Source organism: Eubalaena glacialis, chromosome 14 (genome assembly GCF_028564815.1).
Source record: "Eubalaena glacialis isolate mEubGla1 chromosome 14, mEubGla1.1.hap2.+ XY, whole genome shotgun sequence".
NCBI classification, from domain to species: Eukaryota; Metazoa; Chordata; class Mammalia; order Artiodactyla; family Balaenidae; genus Eubalaena; species Eubalaena glacialis.
The window spans coordinates 59931638-59954035 of record NC_083729.1 but is presented as its reverse complement, the minus strand read 5'-3'; the positions used below and the strand labels follow the sequence as shown (position 1 = coordinate 59954035).

Genomic DNA, 22398 nt, shown 5'->3' with positions numbered 1-22398 from the left:
ATAGAATCTGAGAATTCCCTCATACATATCTCTGTCACTTGTTATATTTCCATGGCCCAATTTGTAGGTTACATCCTAACATTTTCATACTCATGGAACTTGAAGGAATCTTGGATGTTACCTCCATGACTGGAGATTACCTGTTTTCTTTCTGTGTTTCTTAATGAGGTAGCTATTGGAAATTCTTTATTTGGGACTTTCTCACACACTGTAGGACTCTCAGCATTCCTGGTCCCTCATTCATTGTGACAACCAAAGTGACAATCAAAACATCTGCTCTTACATGTTTCTAGTGTCCCCTGAGAGGGATGCCACCTCATAGAGGACCACAGGAGTTTTTCATGTGCCGAACTGGCTCCTTTGGAATTCTTTTTCCTGATTTCAAGTCTTTTAAAGATATATTACTATATTTTCTAATCTAATTCTTTGTAGTCTATAGTAAAGATGGTTAATGAACATGTTTTCTGTTTTATGTTTTTTATAAGCAAAAATAATTTGCTTATAGCCATCCCCCCGCCCCCCCAATATCTGTATAATCTCTCAAAAATTGCTGGGTTTTTTTTTTTGCAGGTTGATTTCCCGCGGAATCTAGCCAAATCTGTAACCGTAGAATAAGGAACATCTGAAACTGGGCAATTAAGCAACACAAGACACCTTTTGTATTTAAAACCTTGATTTAAAATATCACCCCCTAAGCCTTTTCTAGTAAATCCTTATTTATATATCAGTTATAATTATTCCATTCAATTTGTGATTTTTGTGAAATTACCTCATATTTTCCCAGTAATTTGTGAGGGAGTTTGAATAATGGAATCTATATTGGTATTGGTGTCAGAAAGAGATTTAGCTCTCACTTTCATTAAAGGATGCTGAGTGTTGGGTTTCCGGGCCCTCCACTTCAATCTGAGAGGCGGCCAATGAAAGAGTAGTGCATTTAATTGGAATATTTAAAGCCAGCAGCAATGTACTTGGACATTTAATTCAGTTATAAAGAGAAGATGCTGTGATTTATTTTGAAATTTGTTTGTTATTTTGTTTTTAAATCAAACTGTAAAACTTAAAAACTGAAAACTTTTCTTTGTGGGATTTCTGTCTAAGTTGTTAACCTTAGTCTCTCAAACTTACTGCCTGTTATCTGTATGTCAAGGTAACTTAGGAAGATAAATAGTATAGTAGTGCGTTGGTTTTCTCCAACCCTTGATAGAAAATACTTGCACAATTTCATAGCACAAACTTTAAATTTGAGCTGCTTTGTACAACTGACAATATGATTTTAAGTTTGAAGATGGGATATGTACATGTTGTATATCCTACTCCTTGTTTTTTCATCTCCTGAAAGTGGTTTTTAATTTCCTCGTATCTGTAGTTTTTTTTTTTTTTTTTAATTACTGCTGAATGACATTTTATCTTATTCTTTGAAATCACCACACAGAGTTGCTACCAAATGTCTCAAATTAATACCAATATATTCAGAATTCTCTTCAACTTTGTCCCAGAGAAGAATTACCTGCAGTTAATTTTAACTTCTCTCACTGCCTTGTTGCATCAAACTAGTAGTACCTTTGTGCCAATTTGGAAGCTCCTTGCAGTTGTTTGGAAGATTTGCAAGTCTTTTGACTGATCATTTGACTCTAAATGTATACGATGGGCTAGAATTACAAAAAGCTATATGCTTTACACTGATATTAGTGAAGGATTATGTAAAATTTAGTATTACTTTCTAGGTATTTTTCTCTCTGTATATTCTGTTCTACCCCTGAAAAATATTTAGGAATGAAGAAGATATAAATAAAGTGATACTGAGGTGCCTTCAGCTAGCTAGTGTCAGAAATGGAAACCTACAATTTAGATTTAAAAATTTAAAGTAGAATATTAGCTTGACACCCAAAAAGCTGTAATAATTTCTTCACGGAGCTTTTTTGGCCACACCTTGGGTGTTACAGGACAGTGTGTTTATGTTTTGGTTAAGTCCTTCTCTTTCAAAAGTTTTCACTTTTAAATTGTGAAGGTAAGATATTTAGTATAATTAAGTAAGCTCAGTCTTTTCCTTTTTCTGTGTTTGAACTTCTTGATGAGGTTACGATTTTCTAGTAGCTATTGGAAGAGAAGCATAGAATTCTGCCTTGTGTTAGGGTTAGAGAAAGAATTGGCATATTTTGAGGTAATTCAGAAGGACTCGTAGATTAAGACTAGAAACCTGTTTTTAAAATGAAATAGGATTACTGTTCACATTTATATAGCTACTATAGCTATATTTATCTATTTTGTTTCTAATATTATTTTGTGTAGGCCTGCTAGTTTTAGTATGTGTGTAGTGTCATTCTTACGTTATATTAGCATTTTATGCACATGATTTATATGGATTTGTAGCATTTCCAAAGTTCAAGTTAGCTTTCCAAGTGAAACTGATATGTGAAATCAATCATTAATTTTCAGTCTCTGTTTCCTCTCCCTCTCTGTGTGTGCATGTTTGGTGTGTCTGTCTATCTTTCTCTAGCTCTCAAACACACACATATACACTTCAGGCTAGGGTAAGTTCTAAACCAAATCTCAAAAACCAATAGTGAGAAAAAAAATGTGGTATTTTCCAAACAAACGTGGCTTCCATTCCCTACCCCTTCTTCTTGCTCCCTACACTGTTTAATGTAGTGACTTTTAGATGCTTTTATGAATTATGAACACAAAAAGTACTGTAATGAGGCAAACTGCTAATAAGTGTGGATGCTCAGTTAAAACCAGTATAATACAGGATAAGAAAATCTGATTTTTCAAGAAAGATATTCTACAAAAGGAGTCCTTTCTGTAAAAAATTCTTTCTTGTAGTACATTTAAATTTAAATTCACTCATGTATAACTTAGAGTTCCTTCCTTTGTAGGCCAGAGGTCATGTTAGCATCTAACACATGGCCAAGTACATGATTGTAGCTTTGGCATCAGTCAGCTTTTCTGTCTTTTTAAATCACCTATGCCATAGGAATAGATGGTAGGAGGAAAATTAACGTTAACTGTTTTTAGTTTGTTATAACTTTGTCAACACCCTATTATGGGGAAGTCACTGTGGTAGAAACTGAAAAATACATCCTGTTTAAAGCAAAGTCCACTTGTCCCCGGATGGACTCATCACTCATGGAGACTAGGATCATTGGAAGGCACAGGGTGAGAGAGTGGAAAAATGAAGTTGAGCTGTTAAATGTTGTGAGTGGATTTGTTCACTTAAATCATGGTCCAAGTTTTGGTGCGTATCATGTTCCTAAGAGGTGAAGTGCATTTTGTAGAGTAAGCTGTTATCACAGGCTGTAGATCCATGTGTCTGTGGTACTCTAAGGAACAGCAGTCATTAGATGCAAAGGTGAAAACAATCAAGCATCACAACTAAAAGGGAACTGACACAGCGTGATGTGCAGATGGGGCTGTTAGAGTGCTAATAAAGATTTTCTGTCTTAGGTTCTTAGGAAATTGTTTCCGAGATGACATTGTCTTATCCTTTTGAATACAGGTCTCTTGACCAGAGTTAATTATGAGGATGAGAGGAAAAGAACCCCTTTTTAGCTCCTTGGTAGTATTCCTTTGACACATTTCTATAACTCTTCAAAGAAGGAAAACCAGCTGAAATGTTTGCTTTAACAAACATATTTTAAGAAGTCCTTTGGGGTCAGTTTCCTCTCTCTTTTTTTTTCTAAATTAGGATATATACTGTAGCAATAAAAGGGAACGACTAATGTTAATTACTTATTGTATGCTACAACTTAAGTGATTTTTCTAAAAAGCACAATGTCATTGAAAATGTTTGTTTAAAAAGAATGCAGAGCTCACATTGAATTTGTGAAGGCCAAAGAAATTGAAGGGAACGGTAAAGAAAGATAAAGAAGTCTTATATCCACATATTTAGTAGATGTTGTATACCAGAATACCAGGTAGTGTTTTACCTGCGAAAACATATTTCAGATTACTTTCTTTGTTTTTAGTGTTAGAGCCTCAGGTTTAAAAGTTTTAACAATTAAATCATTTTTTCCCCACAATATTTAAAGATTGTTAATCTATCAGTATTTCCCTAGCTTGATGAATTTAACTGTATCTTTAGATCTGTGACATGATAACCAGTAGGAATGGTAATATTAGCTTTGAACCAATAGTATCCAGGGTTAAAATAAAAATCATAGTTAACTAGCAAGACTGTAAAGTTATGCCATATTAACTTGTGAGTCTGTAATAGCTTGATGTCAATGTTATGGAATATGCCATAAATAATGGCTAATGAGAACTTTTTAGGAAATTCTCAAATTACCTTTCTTACTATACTAGTTTTCAGAATGAATATAGAAGTGATCCTGTTAGCTTTTTAAAACTGTTCTGCAGTTAATTTTTATTTTTTGCTTAAATAAAACTTTCAGTATTTGTTTAAATTATATTTCTTGAGAGCTAGAAATTTTAGAATCATCCTGCCTTTGTTTCAGTTTTCTGTTCTTCAAGATGAATGTTTAGTTTACTGAGCCAGTCGGTCATTTCTTCCTCATGTCTTCTGAGTCCAGTGACTATAATTCTGAACTGTGAATAAGTTACCAAAAACTTGCTGAGAATTGCATTTTGAAGCAATTTGCCAATATTTGAAGTGTATACATGTTTGTCATTGTGTTAAAGATTGTATTGTACTAAGAATGTAGCCAATGTTTACTTTAGTTGTTGGTAAACATTTTTGATGCTAAAAGTTTATTCATTACTGTTGCTTTTAAAAAGAAGAAATATTACATAAATATATTTAAAAGTCACATCTTCACTCCAACTTCCCAATTATTTTAAAAAGGATTATTAGATAAAACAAAGGCTCTACTTTTTCTGATGTTATACTCTGTAAATATTATACTTTCTCAAGTCTTTTAGAACTTTTTGTGACACTATGTTGTTTCTAGCAAGTGTTCAACAACTTTGTTTAAGTGAATTGATAGTTGCAAAAGAAGGGTATTTAAGATGGGTGAATAGCAAGTACAGCATATACTCCAAATCTAAAGTTTCTGTAGTATCTGGCAATCTCTTAATTATTGAACAAAGATTCCTTTTACAGGATCCTTTTATAAACAGCAAGCTAAAATCTCTATCCCTAGTGCTTACAGCACTTGCTGTGTTTTGCAGGAGACAGAGTTATGCCAGGGTGGTTTGAATGAATAGATGTGCTGTGTTGCCTTCCCATAGAATTGAGCCCAATCTCTCATCTCTCTTTCACTCTGTGTTGCTCTGCAGCAAAGCCCAGATCCACACCAGCATGGATCATTTTTTCCGCAGGCCACATTTTTTTACATAAAATTTAGCTTTACTCCTAGTGAAAGGTTTTCTTTAAATTCTCTTCAGTTCACTATCAGTAAGTATTTACTGAGTGCGTATTAAAGGCCAAGAAATAATCTCCCTAAAAATTAAGAGGCCACTTTTCATTGAAGTGGATTTGAGGAAGAATAAGTTCTTTAATATTTTGGATGAAGGAAAGAAGTCCTTAAGTTTCTCCCATTAATCTGAGGTTAAATTGTTCTATCTAATTTTAAAAAATGATGTAGAAGCTTTATTAGTTTAACAAGCATCCTGGAGATAAAAAGTAATCTTGTAATAATATACAGAGAAGTTGCCAGGTTATAGGTCATTTAACCAGCTGACCCCTTCCCGGGAAGTATATATGTAATAAGATAAATTTATTATTCTCTTTTTGGTTAGCATGTACGCAAGAGATTATCTCCAAGGTTGAAAAGACATATTTGTGAACTTCATATTAACATGATTCATTGACTCAAAACGCCAAGGTTCACACATGTATTTTCTTATAGAGAATGCTGTTATGTAGCCATATTTCCTTTTTCATATTTCAAAAAATTTTTGATATGGAGTATGGATGTGTAATTGAAAATATGGAATAAAAAATGGAGCTTGTAAACAATTGGAGAAGTGCTCTCTGGATAGAATTATAGTTTTTTCCTTCCCACTTATTTATCAATCTGCCTTTGTATATGTTTATATAAAATTAAAAAGACTTTATGTCTGTTAGGATGAAAGCAATTGGCATGTTTTCATATGCTCTTAATTTCTGCAGTTTAGCAACTGATTGCATTATTTCCAACAATGCGAATAAGGTACATTGTGGAACTCACAGCTATTGCACACCCAGGGGATCTTTAGAGGTTAATTTTTGCCTCCATCACTTAGCTCTGTATGCTTTGAAATGGAGATAAATATGGTGAGGTCTTAGAAGGAAAATGGCCAGAATTCCCAAAGCCTGTAATATAGGTAAATACTCACTGAGAGTTCTAGATGCACTATACCTAAAAGGCAAATGATCACTTGTTCTTAACTAATATATTCTTAATTTGTGAGACCCAAAGGTTGATATCCGTTAGTTTTAGATTGTCGTGCAATAGGCAGGGTGCAAAGGTCTAGATGTGTCAGGATCACTACAGTTTGTTTCTGCCAACAGCCCCTTTCAGGTGACACTGTTGTTGGCGTTAAGAAAAGCCAGTGTGGCATCAGTCAAGGATGTTTTACTACGGCAAGTTCAATGTGAGATGGACTCGTTAGAAAGCTTTGTCTTCAAATAATGCCCCTAACTGGGATGGAAAATAGTCTGAGACGTTAAAGACTTTCAGTTTCTAGGTAATCGAAATTGCATTAAATTCAAGTTTCTTTCTGTTAGACTTGAATGTATCTAGCCAGTGTGATTTACGGGGGCTTTAGGTTGTTGTTGTTTTTTCCTATTTACTTTGTACGTAGAGTTGTTTTGAAATATTGAGCACATTTGCTTTGAATTTTATCTCTTGCTTTCTGTTTTGTATTTGTCCTTTGAATAAAATTATAAACCCAATATTGATTTTATTCTTAATTAACTTTTACTGCTGCTATGGAGAAACCTAGGAACTGTGGGAGATCTTCGTAGGATTTCTGTCTTATGTTCTTGGTTATTAACTTGGAATCATGTGTTACTGAAGTTCAAAGCATTTCTTTCTTTGAAAGAAACAAAAAATTAATTTTAAAACTTCTTCATATAGGTAGTCTTTTTCTGTGCTTTAAGTGAAGTGGAAAAATATACTGGCCTCTGAGCGCAGAATTCACTTTACTGACACAACATTAGTAACTTAAGTACTTTGAGTTGTTTTCTTAGCAGAGACAGGTTTATATCAATTTATTTGCAAATTCCTGGTTGTTCCTGTGACAGAACACAGGAATGAAGGGCAGTGACTGAGATTCCCCAAGATAGAGAAAAGTTAGCTGCCTTACAGACACATTGGTCTCTTCAATTTGACCTTCCCAAAGTGTGATGTTCTTAAGTTAATGGTTCTCGACTCCTTTGGGCTTAATATGCTGAAATGAAGTAAGGGCAGCTCTGAGAATGTTAACAATCACCCTATCAGAAGATAGGGCTGATTTTTAATGTTATTATTTCTAAAATTAAAGAATCTATAATGGCTTGGCTTGTGCTCAAATAGGATGCCTCAAAATTGAATCATTATTTAAATAGATATTCTCTTGACAAAAATTTAACAGCCAAGTCTTGCTTTTCTTGTCAATCTTACCTTGTGCTGTCCAGTGTGCTGGGTACTACACCAGGTACACAGATCATATGAAAAAGGACCCACGGACAAATGAACTCAGCGTAAACAACATATATCTCTGTGTGCCTGAGCACATGACTTTGCCATAGCATTTGCTTAATAAAATACTTGCTGACCTAAGTTACAGTCTAAGTAGCATTTTTTCCCCCTTATTTTTTCTTTTCAGTGCCTTTACTTGCTGAGTTAGAGTTTGGTCAAGAAATCATAAATCACTACTGGCATTTCCAGTAGGAAAGGATTTAATATGGAGAATTGGGTTTACACAGCCATTAATTCTGGGAAATGCAGATCAGGGAGGGCACTGTGAAATCTGCCAGTGTAGGAATTGCAGCGAGCTACTGTCGGTGATCTCAGCTGTCCAAAGCATCTGGGTGGATGATTCTCAGGAAGATGCTGGGAAGATATTGGTGAGTCCCACATTAGCTATCTGATGCCCATTAGTCTGTTTGCAGTTGCCACTAGAGAATATTATTTCTACTTCTCTTTTCCCTTCCAAATTGTGCACAAATGGCTCTCATTGGTGAAATCTAATTGGATCTCTGTGTACAAGCATCCAGTAGAAGGGAGAATTTAGAAGGGTGAGGATAGTACAGAATATTGAACAGACGTTGTCCATCACAGTTCACCCTTTGGAATACACAGCATCTATACTTACCCTTGTATCCATGTTTAAATTTCCAAAGAAGAACAAAAAGAATATCATGATTCTGCCTGATACACAGCAACTATCCCTGTTGAAACAAAGATGCACTCGCCTTCCCAAGAAAAGGAGATACATTTCATGAATTTCTCTATCCATCTCTGTGTGATGTTTATTCTTCTTCCTTAAAAACAATCCCCCTTGTTATGAAAGTCTTATGTAGTCTTAAGTAGAATAATTGGAAGGAGAAAAGGGAAAAGTTGATTAATTACATAAATGTGTGTGTGTATATATATATAATTGTGCAGGGGACACGGGTCGGAGCCCTGGTCCGGGAACATCCCACATGCCGTGGAGCAACTAAGCCTGTGTGCTACAACTACAGAGCCTGCTCCCTAGAGCCCGCGAGCCACAACTGCTGAGCCTGCGCTCTAGAGCCCGTGAGCCACAACTACTGAGGCTGCGTGTCACAACTACTGAAGCCCGTGTGCCTAGAGCCTGTGCTCCGCAACAGCAGAAGCCACCGCAATGGGAAGCCTGTGCGCTGCAATGAAGAGTAGCCCCTGCTTGCCGCAACTAGAGAAAAAGCCCACGTGCAGCAACAAAGACCCAGCACAGCCAAAAATAAATAAATTAATTTAAAATAAAGGAGATGGAAAAATATATTACCTAATCAACAAAAACTGGGGCTCTCACTAAAGGATCTCTCAAAGCTAAACGCTAAGGTGAGGGGAAAATGATCCCAGAAAGATTTGAGATGCAACATAAATGAATGGTGAGCGAAGAAACACTGAAATGAGGGTAAATCTAAAGCACTGACTGTCCAAAACAGTAATAATAATTTTTTAAATTTGAGAAGCTATAGAACAATCCATGATAAATTAAAATGCTAGACAATAATATAACTTGGGAGTGGAGGAGCATAGTTAAAACATAGTTAAGTCCCTTTTTATTATGTGAGAGGAGGGTAAAGATAATAACTTTGGATTTTGTTAAGTTAAATATATGCATGTTAACATTTTTATGATATAGGATATAGTTTCCAAAGTGATAGGAAAAAAATAGAATTTGGGAAATATATCCAAATACATTGGTAATAAACAATGTAGGAGACATTTAAAACGGACACAGAAAAGCTGAATGTGAAAATGTTCACTAGGCAAATCCTAATTCATGGAAAATTGAGGGAGCTATAATAATATAAGATAGATTTTAAATAAAAAAAGTTAGTTGAAAATTGTGCAGCTGCTATGGAAAACAATATGGCAGTTCCTCAAAAAGTTAAACATAGAACTACCATACGATTCAGCAATTCCATTCCTGGCTATATACTCAATAGAACTGAAAACAGGGACTCAAGCAAATACTTGTTTACCAATGTTTATAGCAGCATTATTCACAGTAGCCAAAGGGTAGAAACAACCTAGGTGTCCATTAACAGGTGAATGGATAAACAGAATGTGACAAATACATACAGTGGAATATTATTCGGCCATAAAAAGGAATGAAGTGTTGATACATTCCAAAACATGGGTGAACCTTGAAAACATGGTAAGTGAAATAATTAGACTCAGAAGGACAAATATATGATTCTGCTTATGAAATATCTAGGCAAATTCATAGAGACAGTATCAGATTAGAGGTTAACAGGGTCTGGGGGAAGGATGAATGGGTAGTTACTGCTTAATGGGTAGAGAGTTTCCATTTGGGGTGATAAAAAATTTTGAAAATAGACAGTGATGGTGATTTCACAGCATTTTGAATGTAATTAATACCACTGAATTATACACTTAAAAATGGTTAAAATGCCGAACTTTGTTATATGTATTTTACCACAATAAATTTTTTTTACATCTTTATTGGAGTATAATTGCTTTACAATGTTGTGTTAGTTTCTGCTGTATAACAAAGTGAATCGGCTATACGTATACATATATCCCCATATCCCCTCCCTCTTGAGCCTCCCTCCCACCCTCCCTATCCCACCCTCTAGATCGTCACAAAGCATTGAGCTGATCTCCCCGTGTGATGCAGCTGCTTCCCACTAGCTATCTATTTTACATTTGGTAGTGTATATATGTCAGTGCTACTCTCTCACTTCGTCTCAGCTCCCCCTCCCTACCATGTCCTCAAGTCTGTTCTCTACGTCTGCGTCTTTATTCCTGCCCTGCCACTAAGTTCATCAGTACTATTTTTTTAGATTCCATATATATGCGTTAGCATAACGGTATTTTTCTCTTTCTTATTTCACTCTATGACAGACTCTAGGTCCATCCACCTACAATAAAATTAAAGTTAGAAAAAAAGCATCCATAGACAAAAAGAGTGTTTATCATGTAATAATACAAGTTTTAATTCTACAGGTATTGTAAGGCTTTTTAGTTTTTGCTAAATGGTGGATGTACCTTTGTATCTCATTTTGGTTTTACCTTGTGCTTCCTTGATTACTAATGAGTTGAGTGTCTTTTTTTATGCTTATTGACCACTCTCTGTTTTTTTCTTTTTGTAAAGTGTCTGATCAAGTCTTTTCAAAATCAGTTTTTGAAAACTGGATGATCTGTTGTTTACTCTTTAATTTATAGGAGCTCTTTATATATCCTGGATTCTAGTTCTTTGTTATGTGTATTGCAATTGTCTTCTCTCATTTGTGATTTCTCTTTTCATTTTCTTTTTGGTATCATATAGAAATTCTTGACTTTAACATAGTCAAATTTATCATTTTTTTCCCTTTATGGTTTGTGTTTTTATGTGAATTGTTGGATTCATAAGGTCATAAGTAAATTCTCCTATACTGTCTTCTAAAACCCTTATAAGCTTTGTTTTCATCCTTGGATTAAAAATCCTTAGATTTTTAGTTCACCTGGAATTAATTCTGAGTTTGGTGTGGGATAGGGATTCATTTTAAATTATTTTTATGTGGATGCCATAATTCCCTGCACTATTTACCAAAACACTCACCCTTTCCCAATTTCCCTGCAATGCCACTGCTTATATCAAGTGTTCACATGTGTGGATCTGTTTCCATGGGCTATTTGTCTCTGTACCAATTCAACACTGTTTCCATTATGTAGCTTCATAAAAAGTCTTGATATCTGGTAGGGCAACTCTCACTGTTTTTCTTCTTGAACGACTTGGTTATTCTTTTCCTTTTGCATGTACTTATATAGAAATTTTAGAAACAACTTGTCAAGTTGCACAAACACAACTGGTGACATTTTTATTGGGATTGCATTAATTTCATAAATGAATATGGGGAAAATTGACAGTTTCATGGCATTGAGTCTTCCAGTCTATGTACGTGGTTTGAGCACATGTCTCTACTTAAGTCTTCATTAATGACTCAATTTCTGTAATTTTAATCCATAGAGGCTGTAGTAGGCTGAAGGATGACCCCCACAGATATCAGGTCCATATAAGGACCTGATATGCCTTACCATATAAGGCAACCTATATATGTTGCCTTATATAGTAAGAGGATCTTTGCAAATGTGATTAAATTAAGGAGTTTGAGATGGGGAGATTATCCTGGATTATTCAAGTGGGGCCTACGTGTATGTATCATTAGGAGGCAGATGGAGATTTAGCACAGAAGAAGATGTGAAGGCAGTTTGACCACAGACACAGAGATTGGAGTGATGTGGCCACAAACCAAGGAATGCCAGCAGCCACCACAAGCCGGAGGAGGCAAGAAAAGGACTTTCCCCAAATTCTCCAGAGGGAGAGTGGCCCTACCAACACCTTGATTTCTGCTCAGTGATACTGATTTCAGACTTTTGGCCTCCAGAACTGTGAGAGAATAAATCTCTATTGTTTTAAATCACCAAGTTTGTGGTAATTTGTTAAGCAGCCACAAGGAAACTAATTCAGAGAAACTGCACATCTTTTGTTATATTTATCCCTAGGTATTTGATAGTTTTTGTTTTTCTTATAAATGGTATCTTTTTAAAAATTTCATTTTCTAGCTCTTTGTTGCTGGTATAGAGAATACGATGAGATTTTGTATGTTGACTTTTTTTTGCTGCAGCTTTGCTAAACTCACATTAATGCTCATGGATTTTTCTTTGTACACAATCATGTTACCTGTGAATAGAGCCAAAAATAAAAAAATAAATAAATTTATGTAAAAAAATGATTCAGTTTGTCAGTAATACAGTCACACCAATTTTCTTCTGGTTAATATTTGCATGATATATATTTTTCATCTTTTTATTTTCAACCTTTTTGGATCCTTATGTTTTAGATATAAACTATTGTAAACAGCAAAAAATTAGATTTTTAAAAATCCAATTTGAAAATATTTGTCTTTTAAATAGAGCAATTTATATTTAAAATGTAATTTATGTTCATATAAGTTTATACCTAGAGTTTTATTTTGTTCCTTCTCTTTGACCTGCCAGTCCTGTGTTTCTTTTTCTCTCCTTTTTAGGCTCCTCTTTGGATTAAATATTTTTTTTATCATCCCATGTTTTTCACTTCTATTTGTTTGGATATTATACTCTGTTTCTGTCCTTTTAGGGGTTACTGTAGAAATCACAATATTCATATATAACATATCAAAATCTGAAGTTAATCTATGTTATCCTCCTCCCAGACTGTGGAAGGACCTTAGGAAATTTTAACTTTGTTTCCCCACTCCTTACTCATATGTTATTATTAACATATATTTAAATTATACTATTTAACTTCATAAGAAATTATTATTCTTTTATATGGTCATTGTTCATTTAGATTTATGCACATTTATCTTCATACATTCTTGCTTATCATGCCTGTGTCTGGGATTTCTTCCTTTGGGTTTCCTTTGGTGATGGACTGCTAGAGGCACATTCTCTTTGATTTTACTTGTCTGAATATGTCTTTATTTTTCTGGGCATAGAATTCCAGGTAGGTAGTTATTTCTTTCAGCATATAATCTCTTTGCTTCCATTGTGGCTGAGGAGATAGTCTATTGTTCTTAAAGGGAATCTGTTATTTCTCTATGGTGCCTTTTAGGATCTCCTTCTCAGTTTTGGTGGTCTGCAGCTTTGCTCTGTTGTTTCTAAGTGTGGATTTCTTTTTATTTACCCTATTTGGGATTCACTGAGCTTGACTTCATGGATTTTGAATTGGAAAAGTCTCATCTAGTAACTCTTTGAATATCTTCCCTTCTCCATTTAGCCTCTCATTTCCTTCTGGTACCCAGATTAGACATGTGTTAGACCATCTCACCCTATCTTCCATGTCTCTTAACCTCTCAGGTGTATTTTTCATCTTTTTATCTCTCTGTGAATCATTCCAGATGATTTCTTCTAATCTGTCTTCTGGTTCACTAGTTTACTCTTAGCTGTGTCTAATTTGTTCTGAAAGCAATTCTTTGAGTTTTTTTTTTTTTTAAGAACTTTATTAAGGAATACTTTATATACTATAAGCTTTATCCATTTTCACTGTAGAATTCAAAAAGTTTTTGAAAATTTATAGAGTTGTGCAACCATCATCACATTCCAGCTGTAGAATATTTTTATCTCCCCAGAAAGTTCCTTTGTGCCTGATGACAGTCAATCCACTGACTTTTTAAATTTCAATGATTTTATCTATCTATATAAATATAGAAATACATATTTACTATAATATATTTATATAATATTTAATATAAATATATTTGTATATTTAACATAACTATACATATATATATTTGTGTGTGTGTGTGTGTGTGCTTTTTGGTTATTTTTCAACTTTGGTCACCATTTTCTCTTCCTTGAAGCTTTTTTCAGCCTTGTCTTTTACTTTTGTAAACATGATATGCAGAGTTATTTTTAATTCTATGCCTGCTATTTCCAGTATCAGGGTAGTCTGTTGTTTCTGCTGACATTCACTCCTAGTGACTTATTTCTTTGTGTGTTTTGTTCATTTTGACTGTGAGTTCCTCAGAGAATTACTTTTGGGAGTTCTTTGAAGCCTAGGTTGAAGGTGCCTTCCTTCAGAGAGGTTTTGCATTTATTTCCATGAGGCGCCTAAGACTCTACCAGTCCAGAAATGCTTTCTACATTCATGGTTTGAGATTTTTGCCATCAAGTGATGTGAATTTGGGGCTTAAATGTGCACAACACTAACTCCTAAAGGACCTGATTGGTATCTGGTCATCATTGTTTCTCAATAAAATTTTACAAAGAGAGACTACCATGTCTCCCTTAGAGGCAAGTCTCCTTTTAGGCCTTGGGGAAGTAGCTCTCAAATTTTAGTGTGCCTGAGAAGCCTATTAAAAAGTGCAGATTCTCAGGTCAACAGCAGAGACTGTGATTCAGTGAGTGGAGTTGCAGCCCAGGAATCTGCATTTCTAACAATCACCAAAGATAATCTGGGTACAGGTGGCCAAGAGCCACACTTCGAGAAACATCACCTTTAGATCTCATAGCTTCGTTGGGTCCACTGTACAGCCTCAGGCAAGAGTGTGTGTGTGAGCCATGGCTCTCTGTCTCCCTGGAGGAAAACATTCATTGCAATGTTCAGTAACCATTTACCTCTTTATATTCATGGGCCAACCTACTTAAGTCTATTCTTTAGACCATGGTATGGGAGGGAGCACTGTGTGCTCCTGCAGATCTGATTCTGAGTGAAATAATAAGAGAAAAAGTACCTTGTATATTGTGGTATTGTGATTTATAATAAATGTATATTTGGTCTTTGTCTAGTTTCTGGCACAGAGCTCCTAAAACCCTTGGAATTTCCTGAGTGATGAGCATCATAAGATGCTCTTTTTGTGTTAATGAGGTGACTTTTGGAAAGCTCCTAGGTCACCTAAGGATGGGGGCTTGTTGCCAGGGGAACCAACCACGCGATTAGAGGGTTAGAACTTTTAGTCCCATCCCCTGATTTCCAGGGAGCGGAGAAGGGCTGGAGGTTGAACCAGTCTACAGTGGCCAATGATTTAATCAACCGTGCTTATATGAGGAAGCTTCCAGAAAACTCCAGAAGGACGGTGTTTAGAGCTTCCGGGTTGGCGAACACATGGAGGTGCTGGGGGAGCATGGAAGCTCCATGCCCCTTCCCCATATGTTGCCTCATGCATCTCTTCTATCTGGCTGTTGATTCATATTATTTAATATCCTTTGTAATAAACCAATAATCTGGTGAGTAACCAGGTTTCCTGAGTTCTGTGAGCTGCTCTACCAAATGAATTGAACCCAAGGCGGGGGGGTCATGGGAAGCTCTGATTTATAGCTAGCCAGAAGCACGGGTAACAACCTCGGTTTGTGATTGGCATCTAAAGTGGAGGGCAGTCTTGTGCGAATGAGCCCTTATCCTGTGGAATCTGATGCTATCTCCAGGTAGATAGTGTCAGAATTGAATTAATTGCTTGGTGGTGTGGGGAACCATTCCCCCCATTGGAATTGATATCAAATTATTAATCTAGTTGTTCAAATATTTACAACACTTTGAAGAAAGTAATGATGTAAAAGGCCTCATTTATGCAAAAAGTTATTTTGCTTCTCTTTTCTTGCTCCCCAGTTGGTGCAGAGCTAAGCAGAGGCATTATTTTCTTGGTGTGATGCTTAGACTGAAACACACTAAGATAAGCCAATTTGTCCTTCTCTAAAAGTCATTTTGGGCTCCCACATACCCTGGGCTGAGTTGGAAATGTGTGAATTGAAGCCTGAGTTGAGATTGAAAAAAGATAGTGAATTGGGGTCATGAAGCCCTTAAACACTTATTACCTGAGAAAATGTCTATAAAGGGACTTTTAATCCTGTAATGTATGTAACATATGTAATATATGTAGCATATGGAAGGGGAAACTTACCAGAAATGTGAATGGGAAGTAGGTAATAGAGAGAGAGAGACGGTGTTACTTATTCTCTATTAAATTAAGAACTTTAAAAAGTAAGCACAACTATAGCAAGCTGGGTTTTTTTTAAAAAAAGGGAAATCCAAAATTTGACCAAACTTAATAAATAACCTTAACTCTATGTATTCTAACCTCAATGTATCTCTGCAGGTCTGGTTTCCGGGTATCTCAAGGAGAACATTTCAGGTAAAAGCCAAACGATTCTCAATCATAAATCGCATGCTTTATACACTTGAAGATAGTAAAGTCCTTGATTCCAGTTAATTTCACTTTTCTTTTCTATTATCAATGCCCCTGTCCTTTTGAAAATTGGAATGTGGCAAATGGTAAGAAGTGGGAAATGCTACTGGAAAATAATCTGATGTCAATTTACTTTTCTCCTGGAGTAGAGCAATCCTTTCCCCCCGGTGGTTGGGCCCGGACCATCAGCCTCGGGTGAGCAGACAGAGAGGGTGGCTGTGACTGCTGCATTCTCTAAAGGTCTCTCTTGTTGGAGGGACCAGAGATCCCCGCTTGGGTGTAAGTGGATCAGACATATTTGGACATGTCTGAACGGGTGGGCGGGGCCCCCCAGATGCCTATTTGGGTGAGGGCCTGAGCAGCCTCCTGCGGATTAGACTAACCCTTTGACCTCAGCCGCTGGAGGGGAGGGTACACTGAGATGGGCCAGGTGCCACCACTTGGACTGGCCTTTGGATATGTGGCTGGGTTCTTTGGATGGCAGGGGCATCTTCTGCTACAAATGTCAATAAGACAATTAGACAGTGTGTACAGCAGCCTGGTTTGATGCTTATTAACTGAACAGAAACCAAGGGACATGAGGGCTTCTCTGCAGCTTCACCACATACCAGAGGGTGCCCTGACTTCCAGGGAGAGTGCAGAGGTGATGGCGACCCTGTGGACACCACCGAGGGATAGGCTGCACTACATCTGTCTCGCAGTGGATTTGTTCAAGGGCACGTCTAATTACACCCCCTAAGATGCTCTGTGAACAGGTGGGAGAAAAACCCAGAGCGAAGGTGGGTTACAGCTGCCCATATGTTAATATTATTTCATTGGCCCTGCAGGCTTGTGGGGCCCAAGGAAACTTGGGTTACATTAAAAAAGGAAAAGCATACTGTAGTTGGCAAACAAAATGTGTCTTTGTGTGTGTGTGTGAGAGAGAGAGAAAGAGAGAGAGAGAGAGAGAGAGAGAGAGAGAAAGAGACAGAAATGAGCTTTCATTTAGAAGCTTTGGCCGTGGTTTCAACTGGTTCCCCTTCACTTTTTAAATGATATTTTCTGAGCCTGGAAACCAAGCAGGCAGATCATGGAATTTTGGCTGGAGATGTTTTTAAAAAATGTAGACTAGCAGTGAAAAAGGAGGCGGGAATTTGGCTGGGAGGCTTTTATGGGCTGCAAACCAAGCAGGGTTACCATGGTGGTACTTCTACTGTTTATATAAACAAAGGATTTTCCTGACAAACATACTTCATATTTAATAATCCTCAATCCACAGGGGCCTCTTCTCTTTGTGTGTAGCTAGTTCAAGCCATCTGGACTTGAGTAGAATTTTATTATTTCGCGAGGCTGTTTTCAGGCATCCTGTACCACTTCAAAATTAAGTGTTAAGTATTGATATCTTGAAGTGCAAGGGTGAGAGGTGTCTAATAATTGGAAGAGAGTTTAACCTGCAATATGACAATATAATACAGGCTTTTCACAGATCTAAAGTCTATTGGACCAGCCTCCGCTGCCATTTTAATTCAGTTCATGTGCCTGACAAAACACTTACTCCACCTCCCTAACTTCTCCGTCTCTCTTAAGAGCACTGCAGGTCTCCCAGTTGACCACGCTTCATATTGCCATTGCCCCAGACGGTAGCCCACATACAATTATTTGTGAAGTCTTAACAAGCTCCTGTGTTGTGAGAGGACTCATTTGGTTATTAGTAAGGGAAAAACCTACTCTCTTGAACTGAAGCACAAAAGGGGATTTATTGGTTCATGTAACTGGAAAGGCAGGGGTAGATCTGGCCTCAGGAATCACTGGATCCAGCTTACATGCCCATATCTTCAGAGGGTCCCAGTTTCTGGCACATCTGACATTGTTTGCTCTAGGTGGACTCAGTTCTTCTAGAAACTTTTTTTTTTTTTGGCTGTGCCTCGTGGCTTGTGGGATTTTAATTCCCCCACCAGGGATTGAACCCGGGCCCTCGGCAGTGAGAGCGTGGAGTCCTAACCACTGGACTGCCAGGGAATTCCCCAGTCCTTCTAAAAACTTAAGGAATGAGATAAGGAACTTAAAGAGTGCTTTCCGGCATCCTTTCCCCAGGATCATGAAGTGATCAGGAATGTCCAAAAGCTCAGGTAAAGCTGTTTGCATTTCTCCCCCTCCTGAACATCTGGACACATCTCCAGACCTGTCCAGAGTAGCCTATGGGGGTCTCTTCAGTTGTTGCCTCATCATGGCCCTCTGGGGTCTCCAAAGCCAGCCATGAGCACCAGACTTCTGGGCTGATGCCCCTTCCAGGGGTACCCTAGTAAATAAACTGGTTCGATTCCAAGGGTACCAAAGTGCGTGATGTACGTATGCATGGCACCAGGATTCCAGTGATCCAGACGAACCCTGATTATGTCCCCTGGGTATCCCCAGGACCAGCCAACCTAGGGTCCATGCACTAGCTTCATTACACCAACTTCAGTGCCCCTCACAACTACAGGACCTTGGTGTCACCCGCTACCCCCAAATGACACAGGCATTTCTTTTTTTTTTTAACTTTTTATTTTATATTGGAGTATAGCCGATTAACAATTTGTGATAGTTTCAGGTGCACAGCAAAGGGACTCAGCCATACATATACGTGTATCCATTCTTCCCCAAACTCCCCTCCCATCCAGGCTGCCACGTAACATTGAGCAGAGTTCCCTGTGCTGTACAGTAGGCCCTTGTTTGTTATCCATTTTAAATACAGCGGTGTGTACGTGTTGATCCCAAACTCCCCAACTGTTCTTTCACCCCATGCTTCCCCCCGGTAACCATAAGTTCACTCTCTAAGTCTGTGAGTCTGTTTCTGTTTTGTAAATAAGTTCATTTGTATCATTTCTTTTCAGATTCCGCATATGAGGGATATCATACGATATTTCTCTTTCTCTGTCCGACATACTTCACTCAGTATGACAATCACTAGGACCATCCATGTTGCTGCAAATGGCATTATTTCATTCTTTTTAATGGCTGAGTAGTATTCCACTGGATACATGTACCACATCTTCTTTATCCATTCCTCTGTTGATGGACATTTAGGTCGCGTCCATGTCTTGGCTATTGTAAACAGTGCTGCAATGAACATTGGGGTGCATGTATCCCTTCGGACCATGTTTTTCTCTGGATATATGCCCAGGAGTGGGATTGCAGGGTCATATGGTAGCTCTATTTTTAGTTTTTTAAGGAACCTCCATACTGTTCTCCACAGCGGCGACACAGGCATTTCTGAAAGTCCTCAGAAGTTTTGTTCAGGTGTTTGGGAAAGTCCACTCATAGGGTCTTCTGCCAGGTCTGGGTTGGATGTCTGCCACACCTGTGGTACCCTCTCCTTGGGCCACGCCTGGTCACCCCAAAGGTGCAGACCATTGAGGCACCACAGGGCTCAGTTCCTGGAGTGGGTGGGGCTTGGATGACACACCATAACGCTCACTCTCTCACCCTTGGCTCCACCGTCTCCTTCTCAAGTTTCTTCTCCTCCGGATGCCCTGTTCCCCTCTACTCTATGAACACCACACCTCCTACCCTTCCAGGCTTCTGTACTCACTACTTGTTATTTTAACGGGGGAACCATGAAGCACAAAGAGAACTCCAGGTTCACAGAGCTGGTTGGTGACCACCAGGGCTGGGATCCATATGTCCTCATTCTCTGCTTTTTTCTTTTATAACTACTTAACACTTTCTCTGTGAAAAATGATAATCTGAGGGAACTGTTGGTTTAAAATGACAAAAAAAAAAAAAAAAAGGCACTGTGCAAATACACCAGGGGTTTTAGTTTTGAGAGTCTAATTTGAGAACCTTGGGGGAGGGCAGTGGAATAATAGTGACGGGACTATTTGCACAAGGTCCCTAAGGAAAGAGAGCAGCTGAAGACAGCAGCAACTTGTTCTGAAGACAGCTGTTGATGGTCAGAGGGAAAGGACAACTTTGAGTAAGGTGGCCTCTGGCAGGGCCTATATTGGCGCTGAGAGTGTTGGGAAGAGTGGGAGATCAATGGGTGGAGAAAGGGTCACCTTAACAAGAGAAAATAGTGAATGTAACAACGTGGCCCAGGCTCCCAGGGATTTGTTGAATTAATTGGTTGGAACTTGGGGTGGGGGTGGGGGATCCACACTACTCACGATTCCGAAAGCGGGGCCGAACCAGAAAAATGCCATTTTGTGCCATTATTGTAACCCTCTTGTACCCACCCCCAGGTCGACGTGACCGGGAGGAAGCAGAGGGTTACTCAAATGCACAGAGCGGAGAAACTGTTACAGGTGAAAATCTCGGAGCTGCTGTGACCGGCAGAGGCCACAAAGGGGCAGTGCCTCCTCAGTCTGTCTCGATCTAAATGGGCAAAATCCCGCGGGGAGTCGGAGGAAGAAGAGAAATGTAGTCACCAGGAGAGGCCATTTACCCACCCTGGGCAGCCACTCCTGCTGCAGACTCCGGGGGCACCCCGCTCCCTGCTCTCACCCGCCACGGCCTCCCCTCCTCCCCCTTCCAGAAATGCTCGGTGAGCAGCCACTGTGCATCAGGCACTTTTCTAGGCCCTGAAGGCACCCGCCGTTCTGGAATCTACGTTCCGGAGGGGAGGGGCAGAGGTCTCCCCGCAGCTCCTCCCACCTGGCCACCACCTCTACCTGTGCCCGGAGCCCCAGACGCACCGGGCCCAGCGGCAGATGCTGCAGTCGACCCAGGCCTGCCTTTGGAAGGCCGATGGCAGAGGGCCTTCAGCCTTTTGTCTCCCGCACCCCGGGTGTGGCTGGGATAACGGAATGGTGATCGGGTGACAGAAGCTGCGTGGGCGCCCAGTGACCACCAGGTGGCGCTTGGAGACCCCAACGGAGCTGTGATCGCAGGGACCAAACAGTATTTCTTTGAGGCCACAATACGTCACAGTGACAGGGCAAGCGCGGCATTGCTTTGGAACAAATCGCTTGTCCCCTACTTGCTCAGAAAATTCCCAAGAGTCCTCTAAATACAGAGATAAATATTCACCTGCAAGGCGGGCCCATCCTGCGTCCCACCCAGGGTCAAGGCATGAGTAAAGAAGCTGGTGTCTGCAGGGCAGGGCCCCTAGGCTGAAAACTGTTTCCCTCTGTCCTTTAGATTTCTGTACTGTAGTTTCTTTCTGCCTCCTTAACTGGATCCAGGAAATGGCTGTTGCCTGGGAGAGCTGGGCCTGGTGCCCTTGCTTCTTGTGGAAAGAGGGGCTGCAGAGAAGTGGGATTCCTGGCTGATGGATGACCACCCTAGGTGGGTGTGTTAATTAGATGCTGGATTTACATACAAAAAGCCCTCCTACAGTTATGCAAAGCCTCTACCACTCCTGCTTTTTGGTGGCTAAAGCCCATCCATCCCGTGCCCACCATTTAAAATCCCCACGGGGCTGGTTTTGAGCAGAGAATTCAGGAGGCTGACACAGCCACTTCCCCAGCCAGACATTTGCCTGTCTGACATTTGATGGCAAATTGCAACCTTCCGTGATTTTAAAATTCAGGTGTAGAAATCAAGAAAGTAAATCTATCTTTAAATATCCTACTCCTTAAAATGTGTTCTCTTTTTTTCTTTTTTGGCTGCTACCCCTTTGGCACAGGGTATAATACAGCTGAGGGCGGCAAGGCTGGGATAGTTTTCAGTCCACAGCACAGTGGGGACCAAAAAAGAATGTGTCCTCAAGGTAAGCATGCTGTCTGCCTCAGGGTCTCAGGCTGGGTGTGACCAAGGCACCTTTGTCTCCGGCAGTAGCTAAAATGAGGGTCCAAGATAAGTGGGATTTTTGCCTTGATTTGGAAGTTGGATCTGGTTATTCAAAACAATTCTGAATTCCCGGGTGTTGAGGTGGCTTTGGGACTCTGGGTCTCAATAATGCCTGCTTCTTGCTCCATGAGGGATGGCCCTGGTGAGGAGAAGGACAGACATCAGCCTCTCAGGGGGCCAGCTCGCCAGCTAATCTTCACGGTTGGCTTGGCGGCACTGACTCCTCAGAGGTCTGGCTGAGAGCAGATCTGAAAGGACCTGGGCTAGGGCATGGGGCCGGGAGTGCCAGCCACACTGAACTACAGATACAAATGGGTGGACCATGATTCAGCCTTGAACCCCCCAAATGCCAGACTGGCTTGTCA

At 39.2% G+C, this 22398-nt stretch overlaps 1 protein-coding gene across 4 annotated transcripts in view; it reads left to right on the top strand.

Annotated features, from left to right (window-relative positions):
- The window catches only part of GFPT1 (glutamine--fructose-6-phosphate transaminase 1), a 69517-nt gene extending 60382 nt beyond the window's left edge, over positions 1 to 9135 (top strand). For 3 of the 4 annotated variants that reach the window (XM_061168786.1, XM_061168787.1, XM_061168784.1), the window contains one exon: positions 8532 to 9135. In XM_061168786.1, coding sequence (XP_061024769.1) covers positions 8532 to 8645 — 114 coding nt within the window. In that variant the 3' untranslated portion in view covers positions 8646 to 9135. Of the gene's footprint in view, positions 1 to 570; positions 1002 to 8531 lie in introns of those variants that run through there. The other variant, XM_061168785.1, reaches the window with a different exon arrangement.
- The last annotated feature ends 13263 nt before the right edge of the window (positions 9136 to 22398 follow it).